Consider the following 22,816-nt stretch of genomic DNA (forward strand, 5'->3'; position numbering starts at 1 on the left):
GCTGACCTTTTGCATAACCATTGCATAACCGCTATGGGACCAGAACTCCAGGAGTCACAAAAGGATGTTCTTCTTATTTATCTATTTATTTATTGAGGCCAAAAGCACCCTCTTTTGCAATCCTTAACTAGAGGACAATCATCAAGTTGCTTGTCCTAAAAATTATCTGAATTGTTTCTGCTTTGAGTCAATTGTTCAGAATCCTGTGGATCTTGTGATTTTTTAATTTGCATACTGTTTGCCTCCAAATAAAAGCCTTTTATTTTAAACTTCCAGCTGATTTTGACATTTTTGCCAAAGGCAACTACTCTAGACCTAACATTGTGGAGAACTGAGTGATGTCATTGTAAGAAAAATGTGGTGAATTGAGAGCCGATTATTTTTATTAAAGAACACTAAGTAAGGAATTGATGGCAATCTTAAGGTAGTTCTAAGAATTTTTTTTAGTACTGTTCCCTCATCACATGGAGTGTATTGTCAGGATTTTAACAAATACAATTAATACCTGGCACAGAATTGTCATGGTTCATTACCCCACTTCTTCAATCCACCCCACCCTGCCTGCCCTGCCACATACACACTGTGCTTTATTTTTCTGGGGTCTGCATTTCTGACTTGGAATTTCTCCAAAACTACCCATAAGAGTAGACACAAAATGGGAGTGAAACTTAAGAGAGAAAAACGGTAATGTCGTTAATGGACCTAGAGCATTGTCAGTAATGGCCCCCCTACAGTTTTCTCCATCTGCCCCTGACCATGCAATTAGTCCTGGTGTTTGCGAGTCTGGGCTTGGCTGCAACTGCATCGAGAGTCCCTAATATTGAAATACACACAACCTCATGGACAGTCCCTAATACTGAAATACACACTCTTCTGCGTACATATGGATCCCTTAATTTTATTTAGCCTCCTGCCTCCAACTGTTTTGGGATAATTACATAACATTACATTTGTGAATATTATGCCCTATCAGTCAAATTTTCAAAGGCAAGTTCTTAGTAAGGCCAACAAATGCATTTTCAATAAGTCAGTTATATATAGAACTCAAATACACCCACGATTCTGAGATCCCACAAAGGAAATTTCATTATAAACAAAGCTTATTTATGTGTATAAGCTACAGAATGATCAATTTCAGGTAAGTTGTATAGCTATATACAGACTCTGATTAAATATTTAAATATGAAGTCTAAAGTCATATTTTTCTCTTCTGTATTTCTGAAATAATCACTTTAACATCATTTTCTTTCACTACAATCATTTTGTACTAAAACTAAAGACCTCAGCTATTTTCATAGCATATTTGCATAGGCTTATATAATCATAGAATTAATAAAATGATTATTCATCTGTTGAATGACTTTCTGGATATTGAAAACTTTCAAGTGACTTGTTCTTGCATTATGCTTTTGTGAAATATGCTCTTTGCATCAATTTGCAGATGTGGTCTCCTTAGAGAGTGCTCAGATAGTAAAAGGGCCTCTTCTTCCTTTTGTCCTATCACAGCATGGTCTAAAAACCTACAGTAGATTTAATTCCTTAATGAGGTGAGGCATTATTCCTAAAGATCAAATCTAATACCACATTTTTTCCCAAAAAAGAATGAAAATTTAAGGAGGTATTTCTAGAAATTAAAGTATTGCTCTCCCTTCACATCAGGTTATAGTCCATTTTTGGCAGATTAGCTACTTACTCATAGTCTTGAGAAACGGGGACCAACAACTCACAGGATTTATCGTTAGGACAAAAACAGGGAATTTAATTATTCCGTAGAACTGGCCTCATAGAACTGCAATTGTTAAGGTTGGAAATGCCCAGCAAAACCTTTTATGTCAAGTTTTGGTTGAAGATTTCTGAAAATAACCACTTTTAATATTCCTTGAATCTGTACTTCTATATTTATAAATACTTGAGAATTCTATGATATATTTGTGACAATCTACTTTTGTTTTGAAAGTAAAAGCAAATGGTAACTTATTCCAATGAAACAATTAAGGATGTTAAAACAATAATGAAAGACAACTTCTCTAGTATAAATTTTTAAAAACATACACAGTTTTCTTTTCTTCAATAAAATAATTTTCATTATATCTGAATTAGAGATTGGAATTCCTGTGTTCTAAGAGTACGATACTTCTGCACTTTTAATGTATTTATTTATTTAAAATATATACAATATTAAGCCTGTGTATGGTTTTCTTGCCCTATGCTCTAAGTGTTGTTCAACCTTTGCATAAGAATGTCCATTTTTATTAAGTTATCTCTAATCATTAAATTATTCTGTAAGTTAAAAAATGAGTCAATGATAAAATGCATTAATTTAGTGTATGAGATTAATCTATCACCTTCTATGCTTGACATGTCCTACAGCATCTGCAGTCAAGGAAGTGGTTCCCAGGTGTTCACAGTAATTGCTTTAACGGAAGATGTCATGTCACTTCAGGGGTCTTTAAATATTTACTCTAAAACCGCCGACATTTTCTCTTTCCAGTTGGGGCAAAACACACCGAGGTTTAGTATGGACAAAAATAAGCTGATGGGACTTTTGGAATGATTTAATAGATTAGAATTAATTTTAAAAACAACTGGTAAGCACAATTATCTTGAAGAAAAAAACTAATAAAAATCCGAATCTAGTCATCGATACTTACCCTCTTAATTTTAAATTTGAGAAGAAAATTATGTACTTCTAATGTAAGGCTAAGACTTCAAAAACTCAAATCGGGTTTCATTTTGCCATCACTCGTAAATATTCAGAATTGAAAAGGACAGAAGATTCATCACCCAATTTCCTTCTCTAACGATGAGAAATAGTTCCTCATTTTGAGATACAGATCATGAAAACCATTCTAACAAAACTGATGTATTTCATAGATCAGAAAGTGAAATTCTGATGCTTATCGCTTACATCTACTTCCCCAGCACAGCACATATATTAACTAGCTAATGAATCGATGCCACGGTTGTTACTGTTGTAGTCAGCTGCCATTGAATTGGTCCCCACTCAGAGGCACCCTGTGAACAACAGAATGAGCCACCACCTGGTTCTGCGTCATTCTCACAATTATTCCTATGGCAGCCACTGTGCCAACCCAGTTTTTAGAAAGTGTTTCTCTTTTTCACTTCCCCTCCACTTACCAAGCCTGATGTCCTTTCCCAAGGCTGCGCTCTTCTGATAACATGACCAAAGTATGTGACACAGTCTTGCCAGCCTTGCTTCTAAAACGCATTCTCTCTATACCTCTTTTAACAAAGTGTGTTTCTTCCTTTGGCAGTTCAGGATATTTTCAATACTCTTCACTGTTATCAAAATTAACATGCATTAATTCTTCTTTAGTCTTCCTTATTCAATGTCCAACTTTCTCATGCAAATGAGGCAATTGTAAACACTGTCTTGGGCCAAGTGTACCTTAGTCCTCAAAGTAAACTCCTTGCTATTCAACACTTTCAAGGATTCTTGTGCAGTAGATTTGCCCAATGGAAAACATTATTTGATCTCTTGACTGTTTCCCTGAGCCCTGATTGTGGCTACAAGCAAGACGATGTCCTGGAGAATATCACTCTTTTTCTCTACACAGCTGTAGGCTGGTTCAAAATAGGTCACACGTGTCTTTGGATTAAGCATTTGGCTCATGGTAGAAGAATTCTTTGCCATCTCAGTAGGATTTCCTATATGCTATCTGACAATATTTGGTATCATGCCATTGATCATATTACCTTCATATTTTACTACTAGAAAATAAAAAGAAATGCATTCTTGAAGTAATCACTCACACTATAGGATATAGATGGCATTCATATGGACAAAAATATGTACTAAGGTTCTCATTGAAAATATTCCTTCATATTAAGTGGGTCATATTAACAACGCATTTTACTCCCTTCAACTATTAATGAAAACAAGTAAAATGATTTTCCTCAGAGAATCCTCACTGTGCTTGCTGTCGTTAGCTACTTTGGAATTGCATTTGGCTTATGGTGACTCCCATACGTGCAGGGTCAATCTGCATTCTATTTTCAAGGTTGTGATCTTTTAGCAGCAGCCTGCCAGGTTTGTTTTCCCAGGTGCCTCTTGGTGAGTTTGGACAGTCTACCGGTACTTACTGTGCATGCCACCCTGGAACACACAGAGAAGCGTAAACCTTGCTTTTCTTCTGATTGTTCTTATCAAATGGGTTATCCATTGAAAGTCAAGAAATATTTCAATTCTAGGTTTGCAACCACACTGGTGCCTCCGTTCCAACACTCTCATCTCTGAGGCCCCCACTACTTGGCTTTGACTCCCTCATGAACCCTGCTGGGAAAGAAGGCAAGAATCTCACCTCTTCCAAGACACCAGCAACAGCTCTCTCTGAGGAAACTGCCTACAACTTTGTTATTGGTATTTAGTCCTCCAAATGTGAAATATCCAAAGAAAATTAGTACCAATTACAAATAGCACTTTGTTTAAGTGACTTTGAAGTAGGTGCTTTCTTATTACCATGCAGTGAACCTTATTTAAGCAGTCGTTCATGACTGTAGACATTGAGGAATTGCTGAAACAGGCCAGAACAGAATGAGAAGTTATGGGTTGTAATTGAGGTTTTTATATAATTTGGATATGTCACTGATTTTTGATAAGTGGAAATGAGAATGCAAAAAATGAGTAAATGCTTCTGACAATAGGCACTAACTGTACCACAGAGTTAATTTATTCAGTAATTCAGATTCTCAAGTTGAGCATTGAACAAAAAGAATTATGATAACATATGAGATCTCATTTGAAGCAAAATATTTTTGTTTTAGGTATAGTCATAGAAGTAAAATTTTCAGAGTGCTGACATTTCAAATTTTAAAAACTCAATGAGCCTTACTGGCATATAATCAAGTTTTATTGGCATAATGATACTTATATGATATGTATGTCATGCTTCTTATCGGGTTTAAGATGGAGGACTTATGTAACCAAGCTGTGTTACTTACTCAGAAATCATAATTTTTATCTGAAATTTAAATGAGAAGTTTACCCAAAACAAAGGATTCCAAGTCTATCTTGCTTATGTTCCCATGTTCAACTTTTTAGTTTAACCTCTGCCCTTTCATTTTGTTACCCCTTAGCCAAAAATTCATGAGAAGACATAGGGAGTTTTATTTAAGAATTAAAGTAAAATTTATAATATAAGATAAAATATAACTAAGATAAATAAATACAATAAAATATTTAAATATAAAATAAGCTAAATATGAAATTTATAATATAAGAACAAAATAATATATAACTTAACCCCTTAATTTAAAATAGTTAAGTATTATTCAAGTATAATTGCTTTATAGAAGCCTTCAAATATCATCTTCAATCTATTAATAAGCATAGTTTAAATCAATGATGAATATCATATTATTGGTAAATAAACTATCCCTATGATGTGGGAAGCATCATATCTTTAGAGAATTCCATTAACAGCATTGTTATTATTAGTGTTTGAACAAAAATTACTATCAAAACTACATGCTGATATCTAATTTGCATTGTTCTGTTGGAACAATTTTCATTCTGTCACATTGTAATGGTTTTCTAAGAGAACAAAATAACTCAAAACTTACTGTCATCAAACCGATACCGACTCATAGTGACCCTGCTGAATAGGGTAGACGTGTCCCTGGGAGTGGCTGAGACTGTAGCTCTTGGGAAAGCTCCATTCTTCTCCCTTACACTGACTTTGGGGTTTGAATTGACCTTGCAGTTTGCATCCCTGCTCATCTTCACTATACTACCAAGGCTCCTCAAAGATAGAGACCTTGTAAAACCCAAATTAAACTCACTAAGCCAATCTCAACTAAGAGGGACCCTGTAGGACGGAGTAGAAGTAGATCACCTCGAGAAGGATGGGAATTCCAGAACACTTCATCACGCTCATGCTGAATTTGTACAGAAACCAAGAGGACGTTGTGCTTCAGAGAAAAACCAAATACTGCATGGTTGACAATCAGGAATGGTGTGTATCAAGGTTGTATCCTCTCACCATCTTTATTCAATTTGTATGCTGAACAAATTATCAGAGAAACTGGATTATATGAATAAGAATGTGGCATCATGATCAAAGGACTGCTTATTGGCTTATTGACAGTGTGTGACATACAGATGGTACGACTTTGCTTGCTGAAAGTAGGAGGTCTAAGAGCACGTGTTGATGAAGAGCAAAGACTGCAGCCTTCAGGATGACCACTCAACGTAAACAAGACCAGCACCCTCACAACTGAACCAATAGGTAACATCACGATAAATGGATAAATGATCAGAGTTTTCAAAGATTTTGACTTTCTTGGGTTTATAGTCAGTGTTCATGGAAACAGCAGTCAAAGGATCACAGGTGACTTGTATTGAGCAAATCTGATGTTTATGATTTCTTAGAAAGTTTCTTAGAAGAGTATTGAAAAGCAAGAATGTCACTTTGAGGACTAAGGTGAGCCTGACTCAAGCCATGGTATTTTCAATTGTCTCACATGCATGTCCAAGTTCAATATTGAATACGAAAGACCAACAAGAATCAAGGCATTTTAATCGTAATGCTGGTGAAGAATATTGAAAGTACCATGGACTGCAATTAGGACACTCTCTGGTGGAAGAAGTACAGCCAGAGTGCTCCTTAGAGGTGAGACTGTGTCTTAAGCACTTTGGCTACGTTTTCAGGAAAGACTGTCTCTGCAGAAGGTCATCATCCTTCGCAAAGGACAGAGAGACAGCAATAAAGAAGGCACTCAACAAAAGGGGCTGCCGCAGGGGCTGCAGCAATAGGCTCGAGCACAGGGTCAATTGTGAGGACGGGTCTGCACCCTGGCCTTGCGTCATTCTGTTCTGCGTAGTATCACTACGGGTTGGAATCTACTTGGTGACAACTAACAACAAAAATAACAAGAGCTCTATCATCGAGTTTTCTAGAATGTAAGTCTTTATGGAAGCAGATAGCTTCAGAATGGCTAGTTGATTCAAACTGCCAAAACCTTTGGTAAGAAGCCCAATACTTAGCCTAGCACACCAGCAGAGCTCCTTCCTGCATACGAATAAAGAGTGCATAATTCATATGCTTTATCCATATAGTTTGATGGAATTGTCATTAAATCGAGAGCGAGAGACAGAGACATATAAACTGAGAACACCTTAAGAAGTCAGCTGCTAAATGTAATTTAGATCCCTTAGCTGGCCCGAAGCTTCTAGAAGCTTCATGGGAGAAAGGTGTGGCAATCAGCTCTGTCTGTATTACAGCCTTGGGAACCCTACGGCGCAGATGTACCCTGCTCTAAAAGTCCGAATCCATTTGAAGCCAGCAGTTTGCTTTTGTATTCCTTTACTTTTGGGTAGACATATTATAAACATGTATAAATATTTACATACTCTGCTACACGCATCGCAACTACAGCTAGAAGAGCCATTCTGACCTGGAGCATGATGCTGCGACTTGCTGAAAAAAAAAAAAGGTTTCTTTGGAATCTTATGTCCTTAATCATTTACCAGCAATACTTTTTCTCTCCTCTTTAAGTTTTAAGGAAGACATTTGAGTACATTGAACTTCCATGATGTTATGAAAGACAAGAAAAATAAGAAATTTAGATTTCATAATTGGATTCTGTTATTATTTGTTTAAATTTAATATAAAGTCTTGAATTTTGTAAGTATACAATAATGTGCATTGAATTTAATTTTTTACTCTCCAACTTAAATGTATTTAGATTTAATTTTGATTATGTTTAAGTTGGTATGTGTGTAAACTCCTTTTTTTTCAAAATAATATCTTTTTATATTCTTAAAATGAATCCAGATTTAAAAATAACTTGCTGGGTCTGCTTGTCCCTAGAGTAGACATGCCCCTGTCAAATAAATTTATAAGAAGTTAGTTTTATAAATTAGTAGTAGGGAAGGGTACAAATATTTATTTATTGAACTCTTGTTCCAAAAAATGATCGAAATAACTATTTGTAAGGGAAATTTTGCTTTCCCATTATACTCTTATTGATGTCTACAGAAGAATTCAGTATGTCACAGTGGTAAATTGATTAAAAGTTCCTGAGAGTAATTCATAGATTGGAGGATAGAAATTAGAAGTATTGTATTTAGAAAGTGATGAATAATTGAATATGTTTTTCATAAATGAGTCCATTTTATGTTAATCTTTTGCATAATAGTCTACTATAAAATATTACAAAACTAGTGCATATTCTACAATACTGATCATGTCTCCAAGAATAACAGATGCTGAGATATATTTTACAAGTAAAATTATTTTAAAATGAAAATGAAATTATTTTGTAATTAAAATTTGAGACTTCAAGTATGCAAGCTCCTTGTCTACACATGGAATTCACCCTATATCTCCTAAATTCTGCACAAAAATAACATTATTATGCCATAATCCCAAATATTTTTTAATCATGCCTGGAAACTTTTGGCGACTTGTCTTGGACCATATTTCTACGAAAGTAATTCACATATATTTGTTTACAACTTTCAAACACTAAAATTGCCTTAATTCTAATAATAACATTACATTTCATTTTCTCTCTTTCATAGCTGAGAAAAAGTATTCTTGGAGAGATGAATGCATTTTTTGGAGCCCAGTCAGATACTAATTAGTCTCATATGGTTTGACTTCAAGTGTGAAGGTATTTTTGTCTCCCGTCCCTCCTCCTCATGAAGGTCTTCCATTGTTACTCTAGGTTTAGTGAAAAGATACAAAACTGTGACCAGATAAAGATACTAGCAACATGCCCAGAAGACCAGGACGTTAGAATGCTTTCAGGGTAAGCCTCGCTGAAATAAGTATATTTCCATCCTTAGAACTAACCTGCTACATAATTAATTTAGTGATTTGCATTCAAAATAAGGTGATATGTTAATCCCCACCTCACTCACAATAAAAAAGGAAAGAGAAAGAGAGAGAGGGAGAAATCTTCAGAAGAGTCTAAAAACAGAAATAAAAATAAAACAAAAAGTAGGCAACATCTCTTTAGCTTCCTCTCCAATTTTCCCTTTCCCCAGTCGGAAGGTATTAATACTATATTGAAATCAGTTTGGAAGTGATTTAAAACACAAACATGCTACTCTGTATGTATGTTCACAGGAACACATGCAGCAAAATGCAAACAGTATTTAATCACATTCCCATTATCAGAAGGCTGCTTTGCTGTGCACACACGAGCCGGGTAGCCATTGTGTTTGACAGTGGGCTTTGGAATATTGTCTTTGCATGTTTAATTTACACTTTGACATTTCTACTAAGGGGATCTTTTCATGTCCAGGAAGTAAGTGCAAATGGAAGTTCCAAGGAGATTGGTAGTTCTTGATTTTAAGGAAGGTATGAGATTGCAGGTCTGCCCAGTTTGGATGTGCTTCTGTTGTTCCAACCAAATGATAGTTAAAGGAGCATGAACATTCCCAAACCGTCCATAGGAATATTCATTTCTCTAATTTTAATTAATTTGCAATACAGCTCCCTTGCAAAGGCTATCCAATGTTAGCAACTCATAGATATCTGATGAACTCTCAGATCTTATTATGCAAGAAAATATGAGATAAGTTCAAAAATATGATGAAAAAAGGGAATGAAAAGGTAAGGGGATTTTTCCTTCAACTTCTTGAATTCCCTTTGTTAAATAAAATGCAATTATCACAAATAAAATGTGATTATATTTTTAGAAAGTATTCTACACTTAAACATAAGTTTCCTTATCTTGGCTTTAATAAGCAAAGCATTATTCAATATGTATATCTATAACTTCTGAAACCTAAAAATCTGTAGATCATTTCAACAGCAACTTGACAAATAGTTTTCATATATTAATGATTATAATTAAAATTTTTGTGTGAGTTCATATAAGTGAATATAGAAATCATTATAAAACTTATGGGATAAAACAGCAGAAACAGATTTTATATCACTTTATATGCAATATGAAATGTTTAAGTCTAATTAGTATAATTCAGTATATATTGTGGATACATTTGATGGGTGAATAGTGGATTTTACTTGCTCTCATAATAACACATTGAAGAGAAACTAAAAAATAAAACAAAAAATTCACTGACATTGTCAACTCTGACTCTTAGAAACCCTAAAGGACAAAGTAAAACTGTCCCTGTGGGTTTCCAATACTTGTGGATTGTTATGGGATTAGAAAATCTCATCTTTCACCCATAATGCAGTTGGTGGTTTTGAACTGGTGACCTTGTGATTAGCAACGCAACTTATAACTACCATTGCACCCAGGCTCCCCTTTGAAAAGAAGAACCATCATACAGAGTAAACTATATCTAGTTTTTACACATAAAAGCATGAGCAATATACTTGGCTAACTAAGACAATTAGTTACATAGAGTAGAGAAATAACATACCCACAGAGTTTTTAAAGAAAGACGTGAGCAATCTATACCCCCAAACACTCACCTACTGTCAGCTGTCCAGTTAACTGCCCCATGTGATTTCTTGCATTCACTGTTACATTCCTGTCAGACTGTAAGACCAGTGGACTATCCTGGGGAACATGTATAAAATAAAAAATAAAAAAATCAAACAGAAAATAGAAATATCATAAAATTCACACACATATAATTATACTGTATCTATTTGGGGACTACCAAAATTATTATTATTATTATCTTGTTTTAAGAAAATATATATCTTTTATATTATATATGTTATCACCCAAAACATTGCCTGAAAATTATAAGAATGGCTCACTATAATTACTTTCCAAAATAGGAAAACCGCTATAGGAGGACATTAGCAGTGGATGGAAGCATTTCCTGTTCTACTCATGGCTCCATGTGAGACATTGCAGTAACTTATATCCTTCCCACTTGCCAATACCATCACATTTGTTTATGCAAATTGCAACAGTTTTATCCATATGTGAAGCTACTTTTTAAAATCTAACCTGCAAATAAGCTTAGATTTCACTTTAATTGTTGCCTTCTTAAACATGACCTCCTGATTCCATGTAGTAAAAGTGCTTAAACTCTATTTTACTGAAAACGCTTATTCTGCTCATGGACATGTTTACTTGGTTTTAGTTTGCCTTCATCTCAAGAGGACATGGCCATGGGAGAGGAACCATTTCAGTCTTGTTGAATGCACAGTGATATTCTCAATACTTAACCTCCTGCTGAAGGAAAGCACATATGTAGTGCTTCTGGAGTGATAAATAAGTCTAGATTAAAATTGAGGCTGTCTGCTCTATGTAAGTCATTGGGGCTGTGGTGGCACTGTGGTTGTGCACTGGGCTGTTATTGGCAAGGGCAGTTGGAGACCACCACGCTGCTAGAGAAAGATGGGCTTTTCTACTGCTGTACAGGGTCTCAGTCCCAGAAACTCAGGCAGTGTTACCCTGTACTACAGTGTCACTATGAGTTGGCATCCACTGAATAACAGTGAGCTTGTTTGCTTATTTGTTTTATATGACTCATGTTGTCATACCATGTAAAATCATGTAAAAAGTAGTTTATGGATTATAAGAATGCAAGCTGCTTTCTTGGAAATTCTCTTTTAAGATAAGTAATCTAGGTCCTATGTTGATATTTGTCCTTCAAATTTCATTCAGCATTAAATAAATTATTGAGAGAAAACATGACTGCTTAAGAATCTGCATGTAAAATGATTAACTCTGGTTTTGCCACCACCCATCCTTAACAAGCGATTTTCAGCTGACTAAATTTTCCATGTAATCATTTAAGACTTGGTGATCATCTACAAACTATCCATTCATGTACAGCATATATTCTCTGTGCATGGGACATGTCAGGAAACAAATCAGAGACCAACACCTTCATGGATCTAGCATTCTAGATTTGAAAGTCTATGAAAATACAATCATATACAATACATAGAAAATACAATCAATACAATCTTCCCTATCCATGTGGTAAATTACTTTTTCCAACTTAAATATATACAAGTGCATCCATATGTGAGCAATAAAAACTTGCTTAAGGATAAGGGTTTGGAGTTGAGTTGTGCAGAGAAAGACTCCCTAGCTTTGTCTTAAAATGGTATTAAATCCAATCAAACTAGAGGGAAAATAATTGTCAGTATGGATGTGTGTTTTAAAGAGTTTTCTTTTAAAAGTTAGTTTTACTGAGACATTGAAAATACGATTTTAATTTTGAGTATGATGTCCTCCATTTCAAAGAATATGGTCTTCAATAAACTGAGACTTAATTGTACAAGTGTACTCAGTGGGTTTTCAACCTGGGACCTCTTAGAAACGGACCAGCGGAGCATTTTTTCTAAAGCACCATTGAGTGGATTGGAAACACCAGTCTTTTAGTGGCTAAGTAGTTAACAATTTGAACCATACAAAAATTCCATACCTGTGTATATATATATATAATATTTATTATACATCATATATTATTTGTTCATCATATAGCTTGAATAATTATGGTAAAAGGATACAACTTGAACTGCACCTTTCCTGATTTTATTCCAATCGAATGACTATGTCTTGGACAGGTTGTGTATGAGCATAATAAAGTGTTTTGGAATTGGCATTCTTCTCAAGAATATCCATACTTTGTTATAATCCACACAGTCAAATGCCTTTGCATAGTTAATAAAACATTCTGACATTCTCAGCTTTCCTCCAAGATCCGTGGAATATCGGAGTTACTATCCCTCATTCCATTTCCTTTTCTGAAGAATTGGCCTGAATTTCTAGTAGTTCTCTATCCATAGATTGCTATAACAAATATTGAGTTAGTTTCAGAAAAATATTATTTACATGTGACATTAATGATATTGTTGAACATTTTCTGCATTCTGTTGAGTCACCTTGTTATTTTTTTGGAAAGTACAAAAAAAGATCTCTTCCAGTCTATTGACGAGATGGCTGTTTTCCACATTTATCGGCATAGATGAGTGAGTGCTTCCAGCGCTTCATCAGCTTGCTGAACATTTCCCCAGGTAGTCTATCCATTCCCGGAAGTTTGCTTTCATTAATGCCTTCAATGCAGCTTTGTCTTTTCAGCTGCTCTTTGGAATTTTCTGTTTTATTCCTTTACTTCACCATTTCTTCCACTTTCTTTAGCTGCTTTCCGATTAAGAGCAGATAGCATGACTTTAGACATGTTTTCAGGAGAGACTAGTCCCTGGAGAAGGACATCGTGCAGATAATATAGAGGGGCAGCAAAACAGGGATGGCCCTCAAGGAGATGGATCCATTCACTGGCTGCAGCAGTGGAGTCAAGCACAGGAAGATAGAAGAAGACTTAATTATTTAAACACCACCCTGTTTGCTGATAGCAAGGACTTAAAGCATTTGATAATGAAGATCAAGGATTACAATCTTCAATATGTATTAGAGCTCAATGTAAAAAAAGCCCAAATCTTCACAACTGGATCAATAGATAACATAATGGTAAGTGGGGTGATGGTTAAAGTTATCATGGATTTCATCTTGCTAGGATCTAGAATCAATGGCCATGTAATAGCAGTCATGAAATCAACCCATATACTGCATTGGGCCTAACCTGTTGCATGAGACCTCTCCAGACATGTTTTAAAGTTTTGGAGTGCAAGGGTGTCACTTGAAAACTATGGTGCATTTGATTTAAGCCACACTCATTGCTAACCTCATGGTCAGCTGCTCTGAGACACTGTTTATGCCCATCAAGTGTTACATCTTGGAAACCCACCAGTGCAGCTCTACTCTGTCCTAAAAGGTCACTATGAATCTGCAGCTACTCGATGGCAATGAGTGAGTTACATGTATGTGAAAGATGGACGTGCAACAAGGAAGACTGAAGAAGAATCAGTGCATTTGAGTGTGATGGTGGGGGAGAATATCCCAAGTAGCATGGACTGACAGTGAAACAAACAAATCTACCCGGGGGAAAATAGAGCCAGAATGTTCCTTAGAGCATTGCACTTTGGACATGTTATCAGGAGGCACCAGCCCCTGGGGAATAAAGAGTTGCTAAAGTAGAAGGGCAGCAGAAAAACAAGACCCTCCAAGAGAGGAATTGAGATAGTGACTGCAAAGATGGGCTCAAATTGAACCATCATGAGGGGGAGGCGGAGCCTCCTTCCGCTATCCATAGGATTGCTAGCGGTTGGAGCTGACTACAGGCCACCTGACAGGAAACGGCATCCTCTTGAACTATGCTTTCTTTGCACACACATTTTAGAAGGTACCACCGAAGAGATAGTTCTACTTGCCTCTCTGAAGAATAATGATTAATGATTCATTTTGTTAATTGTAGATGATAAGACGTTGATCTATTGTTACTTTAATTTATACAACTTTCCTTTCAATTTTGCCAGGTGAGTTTCTTCATTTAGCTGACAATTCTTATGCAATGAACACTAGATTTACTTAAAAAAAACAAACAAAACCCTTAAAATCCATTTGGCTATGTCAGAAATGTTTCTTAAGTATACATTACAAATGAACTATGTCTTATTGGGATTTTTACAAAAGACTTCTAACTCATATCCCTACACACATTCTCCTTACATTGATTTTTGAGAGGCAAAGTTATTTTTTAAAGTACTTTTTAACTTAAAATCATTGGTGCCCTTGAATATAAAACAAATGAACAGAAACCTTTATTAAGACTTCACCTGTTTCTTGGTAAAAAAATTCACACTCAAACCTTGTACGTCTCTGTTATATGATACAAAATCTACTTTCTAGCTCCAAATCATATCATTTCCTCTATGCATAAATTACACAAATACCACTCTATCTCTTATATAGGCCACCTCTGTGAATTCCCAACTTTGGCTTCACATATGTGAGATAATGAAATAACTAAAGGACCCAGATATCTTCAGAGACCTGCCTCAGATTTACTTCTTCCGTGAAAACATCTCTTGCACCAGAGTTAACCTCCTCCTTCACCCACTCTCCTGTGAGTGTTGATATTTCTCATACAATTTGATATTTTTACAACGATTCATGTATTTATACCTGCAGTCAGACACATACTACCTTTTAAACACACTGGGTGTCAATTTCTTTGTCCCATACAACTATCTTAAAAATAATTTATATCATTTTCTTAATTGCCCCTCTATGCCAGGGGTACATTTGTGTTCAGGTAGAAAAGCTTCAGAAAGCTCTTGCCATCTTTTATGTTGCCCTAAGCAAGATTCCTAATAAGCCGTTTAAGTGGACCAAGTCATACACATTCTGATTCCATTTGCACTCATCATCTCTGTGCCCAGGGCGGCCACCTCTCTCCTTTTCTTGCGTATCTGACCCATTTAATAAGCAGCAGAACAGGTATTCTTAAAATATTCATCCGTTAATAAAATGATGACGGGAAATTTACAATTCCTACAGAATACAAATCACTTAATTTTGCGTTTTAAATGTAGAAATGATGGTCAGGAGAAGAAATCTACCTATAACTGTAAAACTGAGTTCCACCAATTCTCAAGCTTAATATTTTATATTAAATGTGGTCACAGAAAAGAGCAAGAGTGTTTATTGAGAAATCAGCTGGTCTGCATTTCTAACTTGGTACTTACTGAGAATTCCCCCCCAATTTGATTTATTTTCTATTGTAAAGTACTTAGTCATGGAAACCACGACTGCAAATATCTACTGAGAATGTTGTATAAATTCTGATTGCCCATTTGTCACTTGCCGACCTTTTAAATGCTATACAGTAATCTTGGTAGTCTGGACATGCTTCTCTTGAATGCCTACATAGCCGAATTACTGTAGACAATGTCTTCCATATAAAACCATGGGGGGGAATTTTATACCTGGCATTGGGTTTATATGCAATTTTTAGTAAGTTACAACTTCCTATATCACTTGAATTGCTACAACCCAAACTTTAGCTATGAGTAGACTGAGGAAAGAAATGTCTCTAAAATAAGTATTCTAAAAGGAGTAATTACTCTCTCTGATAAAAAGAATAAAGATATAGATCAAGAAGCTAGTGAAGCTGGTTGAGTTAGATGACACAGGCTTTCTAGAGATGACACTGGTATTAGGGACCATTCTCAGGACTGGATTTTCTTCTCTTAGCACCTCCAACTTAGCGTGCCCCTTTGTCGCATTATTCTTTATTTTGGCTGGCCTTGTTGTCATACTTTCAGAGGGCCCCAAGCTGACCATTCTGATTGTTGACCCTCAGCCTAACCACGGTGTTCAGCTTAGAATGAAACCTGGCTGAGGTTCATACCCTCAACAGATGAGACCAAGGAGACCAAGTGTTGGTTAGCGGGACACATGGATCATAGCTTAGTTTGGTGGCCAGGAAACCATTTTAGCAAATATGTGAATCCCCTTGGCTTTACAGAATGGAGAGAAAAGTATGGAGATGGGTAGAAGGCAATGTAATTTCCCCTCAATGGTTGACATGAAACAACATGGTAGACAGTGGAACATACGCAGAGATCCTATAGGACAGTTGTAGGTGTGGTATATAAAGCATTGCAGCTTAGTGTTCTTCTCATCTGGAGGCAAAGGGTGCTATAGAATTATAGGGAGAATAAACCTGGCTCTATACATTTCTGCTGCGTTAATAGTTTGAGTCCTATCAATCTGTTGGATTGACACTTGAGATATAAATAATGTTTGTCTTTGAATTATGCACATAAGATACCAGAATGTGTGCTACAGAAGTTTGTATGCTCGACAGAATACTCTGTTCTCTTCTTTAACTAGTCTAGAAGGAGTTGCATCTCACTATGGTTTTGGCCAATCACAATGCCTCACCCTCAATAGAGAACCATGTAAAATTTCTCCTTTCGTATCATAACATGCCTTAAACACAGTCTCATTGACTCAAAGAACTGATACACTTTCAGATCACTATCAAGGTAGAGATTGACCTGTTAAACAATATTTTTTCAAAGGTAAAGATGGTGCAGGACTGAACAGGATTTTATTTCTGTTGTTTATGGACTGACAATGTTCTGAACTAACTTGAATGGCATTTAACAAAAATAACAGGTGATTGTATCACTCAGTTCTTTCAATATAGCTGGAAATTAGCCCATGTAAAACATGAATGGCATGACTGTTCCAAGAATACTTTCTTTTCTGAGTAGACAAGAAATCTCTACTAAATACCTGTTAAAATAACATAGCAACTATGAATATAATTGTTTTCAAACAATATCATCATTTAAAATAAATAATGTACTATTAAATTATATGCATTTTCATATATTTTTCAAATAATTAAAAAAATCAGCAAGATAAACAGGTGCAAATGTTATCTTATATATTCTTCTTAGGATATTTTGTAATTCAAGAATCAAATTATTTATATTATAAGCTGAAAAAGATTTCTTAGCTGTTCAATAGTGTCTCTACTTCCCATCTATAGCACATGGGAAAGCTCTTTATCATCTCTCATGTTTTCCATCTTCCTCTGGATCTAGTAACTTACAGTTCAAGGAGCTGCTGAAGGTTAGGTTAAGCCTTTAGATTTTGTGTTAACAATTATCTCTTTAGACATGTCAGTTTGCTGTTGAGCTAAGCCCTGAATTACTAATGTTTTGAACTGGATATAGGTATTAAAATTACTGTTCAGCTATTTATTTATTTTCTCAATTCTAAATGTAAAAGCAAATTTATTTTATTGATTTATTTGTTATTCATTGTGTATTTTATATACTCATTTCTTAAGTACTATTATATGGGAGTAAGCCCAAACTATGGTTTCAGTTCATACAGGCACTATGTTTTCAGTTTATATATGCATAACCTTATTCCAAACAAATTGTATTTCAACTCATCTCTGTGATATGGCATGGTTGCAGGCAAGGTCCATAATCTGTTAGCGTACTCTAAAAAGTTTGTGGAAAACTGGAATGAAAGACAATGGGATGTTGAAGCCCCTCATATTTGTTCTAGTTTCACTAGGACGCCTCCAGACAGTGAAAGGTCTATGGAAGCAGGGACCTCTGAGGGCACCATCCGGGTCTCCTAAAGTCAAAGCACAGAAGTCAGCACAGGGGGTTACGGTAACTTTTCCACGGGGTCTAAAGTGTCACATTAATAGATTTGTGTTTCAAAAGACTCAGAGTGATCATAGAGAATTTTTGGAATAAATGTAACAAAAATGAAAATCCGTGTTGATGAGAAATGACCAGGAATGGTGTGTCAAGGAATCTTTTTTCCATGTTGACAATGCACCTACTTGTTCTGTGAAGGCAGCAAAGTGTGTCCAATCAACATTGCACCGGCAAACTTTACCCAGTCAAGCCTACAAGCTCGGCTCCTGCTCTGCCAGACGTCACGTTCTTTAAGCTCAAAGACCCCTGAAAACACACACACACACACTCAGAGTCCCTGAGCCACGAAAACAACCTGTGCTTATGATGTGGTATAAATAGAAGAGCAAAATAGCTCAGGGACCCTGAGAGATGGAAACACGACCTTCAGTGTGGAGTAGCCAGGAGATGGAGCCTAGATGGAGAAGTAATTCCTTCAATTTTTGCCAGGTTTTATTTAATGTTTCCATTACTTTGTAGTAATACTTATAAGTCAGTCTTATATTTCAAAATCTAAATGCTAAAATATAAATGTTCTAAACTACTAGTCATTGTGTCTTTTGAATCTCACTTGGTGTTGGTGTATTTGTTTTTAATTTAAACATTTTTGAGTTCATAGCTAACATGCAGGGCTGGATCAAAGAACCACTTTTCCCAAGAGTATTTGAAATGTTTCCTTGTGAGATCTTGAGAACAGTACAAATCTGGGGAAAAAAATACAAACTAAAGTGATGATGGGGGAATTTTCTTTCAGGAATTCTCATCATTTTTGGGGTAGATTTTTTTGGTTACCTGGACCCCTTTTGTGCTGTAGGTTGCTTCTCTTGATCAGAGTTGAGGATTTTCGGACAGGCTGTCCTTGGATTCCTTTACTCTTGTTGTGGGTTCTTTCTCTCTAGTTGGCTCTAGTCAGAAAGACTGTCTTCATGTTCACTGATTGAATTTTCCTTTCCTTCCATTTCGTCCCACTAGTCTTTTACAGTGCTGTCTTATTCTGTTTCTCTTTGCTTATCTTTGAGGATTCCTTTTGTGATGTAAGAATTTTAGCTTTTCAATTGTTTCCCTTGTTCTGATGAGTGGTCCTCCTTATCTCGAAGGGAACTCCACGCCATGTATCATAGATTTCATTTCTGGTCGTTCCAGGACCTCTTTTTCAGAGTGCTCCAATGGACTTGGGTGATTTTAAGCGGATGGATTTTCATTTAACTGATTTTTTTGGTGGGAATGGTGGTGTGTTGCAGTTGACTGTTGTTTCTGGCATAAGCAGCTGTTCTTGTTATGTGCTTTGCTGGATTGCATAGAGATAGTTGACTCTTTTAGATAATGGGGAGAGGTCTAATTAGAACTAGAAGTCAAATGGTTGGGAAATTAAGTAAAAGGGAAAGTGGGGAACTTGCTGGGGAGAGAAGGGAGTGAGTCAACTCTCAGTAATAGTAGCAATCATAAGGGGCTTGCTGAATAGACCAAAGATCTCATAAAAATAATGGAAAAATAATATTTTAAGAATGTTAATAACACTTAATAGTTATACTAGAAATATACTTAGCTAAGAGAAGAGAGGAAAAGCAGAAGTGTATAAGCAGAAGAGAAGTGTTTAAGCAAATAATAAAATGAGAAGAACATTTACGTACATGTATATTTAGACAAGGAAGTAGAATTGAAGAATAGAAGAGAATTGAAATGCAGGGCTGGTCAATTATTTAATGTGGCTTTTCTAATCAAAGTTTTAACTCCCACGAAATGACCTTTACCTACGTGAGTCTGCTAAGAGAGGAAAGGAAGATATACCGATTCAACTGTGAATTAATGTGAACGAATTTACTGGAATGTCATCCTGCTGAATATAAAAGTATCCCTCTGAGAAGCAGGTGCAGGGATCTCATTACCAGGAGCGAAATACATCCCCTAGACCCAAGATCCTGCATGTGGAGTGGAGCCTGGAGTGGAGTGCATCCTCCGGACCTAAGGTCCCCGTGAACCATCTGGGTCCAGAAGATAGCTATAGCATCAAAGGTGCAGCAGCAGATCCAGGAGCCAGCAAATAATAAAATGAGGAAGAGAGTGCTAGACTTCCCACCCCACAGAGCAAGTAAAATGGAACATTTTTGTACCAAGGGCTGGCTTGTAGAGAGGGGTGCCTCTGGGCACTTAATCCAGGGAGCTGGGTTTGCTGATCAACAGAGCTGAGCTGAATGCCTTCTGGTACAAGGTTACAGGAGAGTGATATGCAGCTCTGGTAATTTATTGGCAGGCCTGATAGGAACTTTGTAGCATTTTCACTGATAAGCAATCCCCCTGAGCATTTTCACTGATAAGCAATCCCCCTGAGCATTTTCATTGATAAGCAAGCCCCCTGAGCATTTTCACTGGTATTACAATCTATTAGCTTCAATAAAAGCCATCTACTCATGAATTTTGTCCATGGGTTCTATGCAGCCAGTGCAGTGGACATTAGATTCTACAGAGCCACATAAAGAGTCATAGTCAAGGATTGTGTGAAGACAAGTGAGGCGTGAGGCTTGGAGGAAGGCTGTGTAACAACCAGTGACATGCAGAAGGCAGGATCTTGCTTGCTGAGAGTGAGGAGAACCTGAAGAACTTGCTGATGAAAATCAAGGATTACAGCCCTTGGTATCAATTCACAAAGCAATACAAAGACGACTACAATCCTCACAACTTGACCAATACATGACATCATGATAAATGGAGAAGAGGTTGAAGTTGTCAAGGGTTTTGTCTTGCTAGACTCAGTGCCTGCACTATCAATGCTCACAGAATGAGCAGTCGAGGGAGTAGGAGATGAGGTGCATTGGATCAACAGGTCCATGCAGCCTCCTCTTTCTTTGAGGGAGAATGTGGGTTTGATGGGTTTGAACTGTCCGATGACTTCAGGTTGCCTATTTTCTCATCTGACTTTGCAAGAAATCTTGCCTTCAGTTTTTATATTATACTGTTTTTTAACTTCTGTTCTTTTAATTTTATTTTAGACTTATGGTTTTCCATGAATATTTCTAAACATTGAAGTGTAATTAAACATTTTGTATATACAGTAATCTATTTAACATTTATACTAGAGTCTAGTTTATCAGAGACTTTAATCCAGAATGCATGCCTTCAAAGTTTCCAGAAAACAAAATCCTCATCATATAATATTTTTATATAAACAACAAACTCATTATACCTCAAAAATAAATAACAGGAGCTTAAGTTATAGATTCAATCTCCTTGGATCAACAATCCACATCAAGGGAAACAGTGATGAAGAAATCAAACAATGCATGGTGTTAGGCAAACCTGTCGCAAAATAACCTCTAAAGTTTCCGAAATCAGACGGTGGGCATGACCAACGCTAGAGCGTTTACAGTAGAATCACGTGCCTGTGCCAGCTGGACAACGGCAGAGGAAGACAGAAGACCTCGTGGATTTGAACTGTGGTATTCATGCCAAGTATTGAATATTCTGTGGACTTTGAGAAGAATGAATGACTCAGCCTTTGAAGAAATATTGCCAGAATGTTCTCTAATAGCGACGATGGTTAGATTTCTGCTCCTTGACGTTGAACACGCCGTCAAACATTGCCAACGATTAGAAAATGATACGGCGAGTGAGGTGGAGGTTCAGTGGAATGAAGGGAAGCCTACCATGAGCTACACTGAAGCAACAGTCACAACAATGTGTCCAAACATTCCAATCATAAGGCTGGCAGAAGATCCACCATTCTGTTGTGTTATCTATAGGGTCCCCGTGGGTAGGAAATGACACCATGGCAGTTAGCAACAACAACAAAGTATAGATATGAGGGTTGTGAAGAAATAAACGTAGCTGAAACTTTGTGTGCGTTAAGAAATGACTAGCAATCAAGTTGAAATTGGAGGAAATTTTAATATCTTGACACCTATTATTAGTCCCCTCCAAAAAGTATGTGTGTGTCAGGTGGCTGAGATGCTTGAAAACTAAGTTTTTTTCACAATAAACCAGATGAAGGAGATGCTTTTCAAGCATTGTGCCTCTGGTAGTGTAGTTAGTTAAGAGTTGGGCAGCTAACTACGAGGTCCACAGTTCTAAATCACCAGCTTCTCTGTGAGAGAAGATGAAGGATTCTGTGCCGCATATATTTATGCTCCTAACACCCTGGGTTGGGTCCCCATGAGCCAGGATCCACTGACGGCAGTGAGTTTGGATGTCTGTTTGGATGGTTTGCGGGAAGTGATGCATGACTACAGTGATGCCTTGTTGCTTTCCCAATTTGGGTACCCTTTAGCTTTTCCCACACATTTTTTTTTCTTTTCTGGGCACCCCTCCCACAGTCCCACATTTTTATTTTGATTCTATTTATGTCACTATGTAACTAGTGATTTTTTTTAAAGAAAGCAATGCTTACCTGGGTCTTGGAGCTGATCTAAAATGTTCAGAAGTATTTTATAATGAGACAGAATAATTATTTCATAAAATAAGCTACCTGTCAAAGAAGCTGTATGGAAAACCTAAATATTTCCAAGTTTAAGCAACAAACCAATGGAATATTAAATATTTGATTAAAATGGTATATACATTTAAAGTACAGTCTTAGTGATCTATGAGGAATTTATGAACAATTTTATAGTTAAGAAAGTTTTGTTTAAAAGTTTGATATCTTTTTCCTAGTATATTTTATACATAGAGAATGTTCATTTTTCTTAAGTGTTCTGTATTAATTTAAAACAAAGCATAACAAAACAAACCACAAGAATTTCCATCTGACAAGCACATTCACAGAGAAAGAAAATTTCTTTCTGTGTAAAAAATGACAGTTTTTATGTTTTTATATAAACAGTATAGAATACTTC

At 36.3% G+C, this 22,816-nt stretch overlaps 1 protein-coding gene across 2 annotated transcripts in view; it reads right to left on the minus strand.

The window, feature by feature from the left end:
* SGCZ (sarcoglycan zeta) overlaps nucleotides 1-22,816 on the minus strand; it is a 402,845-nt gene that overhangs the window by 131,441 nt on the left and 248,588 nt on the right. For both annotated transcript variants that reach the window (XM_075556756.1, XM_075556755.1), the window contains exon 3: nucleotides 10,419-10,506. In XM_075556756.1, coding sequence (XP_075412871.1) covers nucleotides 10,419-10,506 — 88 coding nt within the window. The remainder of the gene's footprint in view (nucleotides 1-10,418; nucleotides 10,507-22,816) is intronic.

This window comes from Tenrec ecaudatus, chromosome 8 (assembly GCF_050624435.1).
Source record: "Tenrec ecaudatus isolate mTenEca1 chromosome 8, mTenEca1.hap1, whole genome shotgun sequence".
Lineage (NCBI taxonomy): Eukaryota > Metazoa > Chordata > Mammalia > Afrosoricida > Tenrecidae > Tenrec > Tenrec ecaudatus.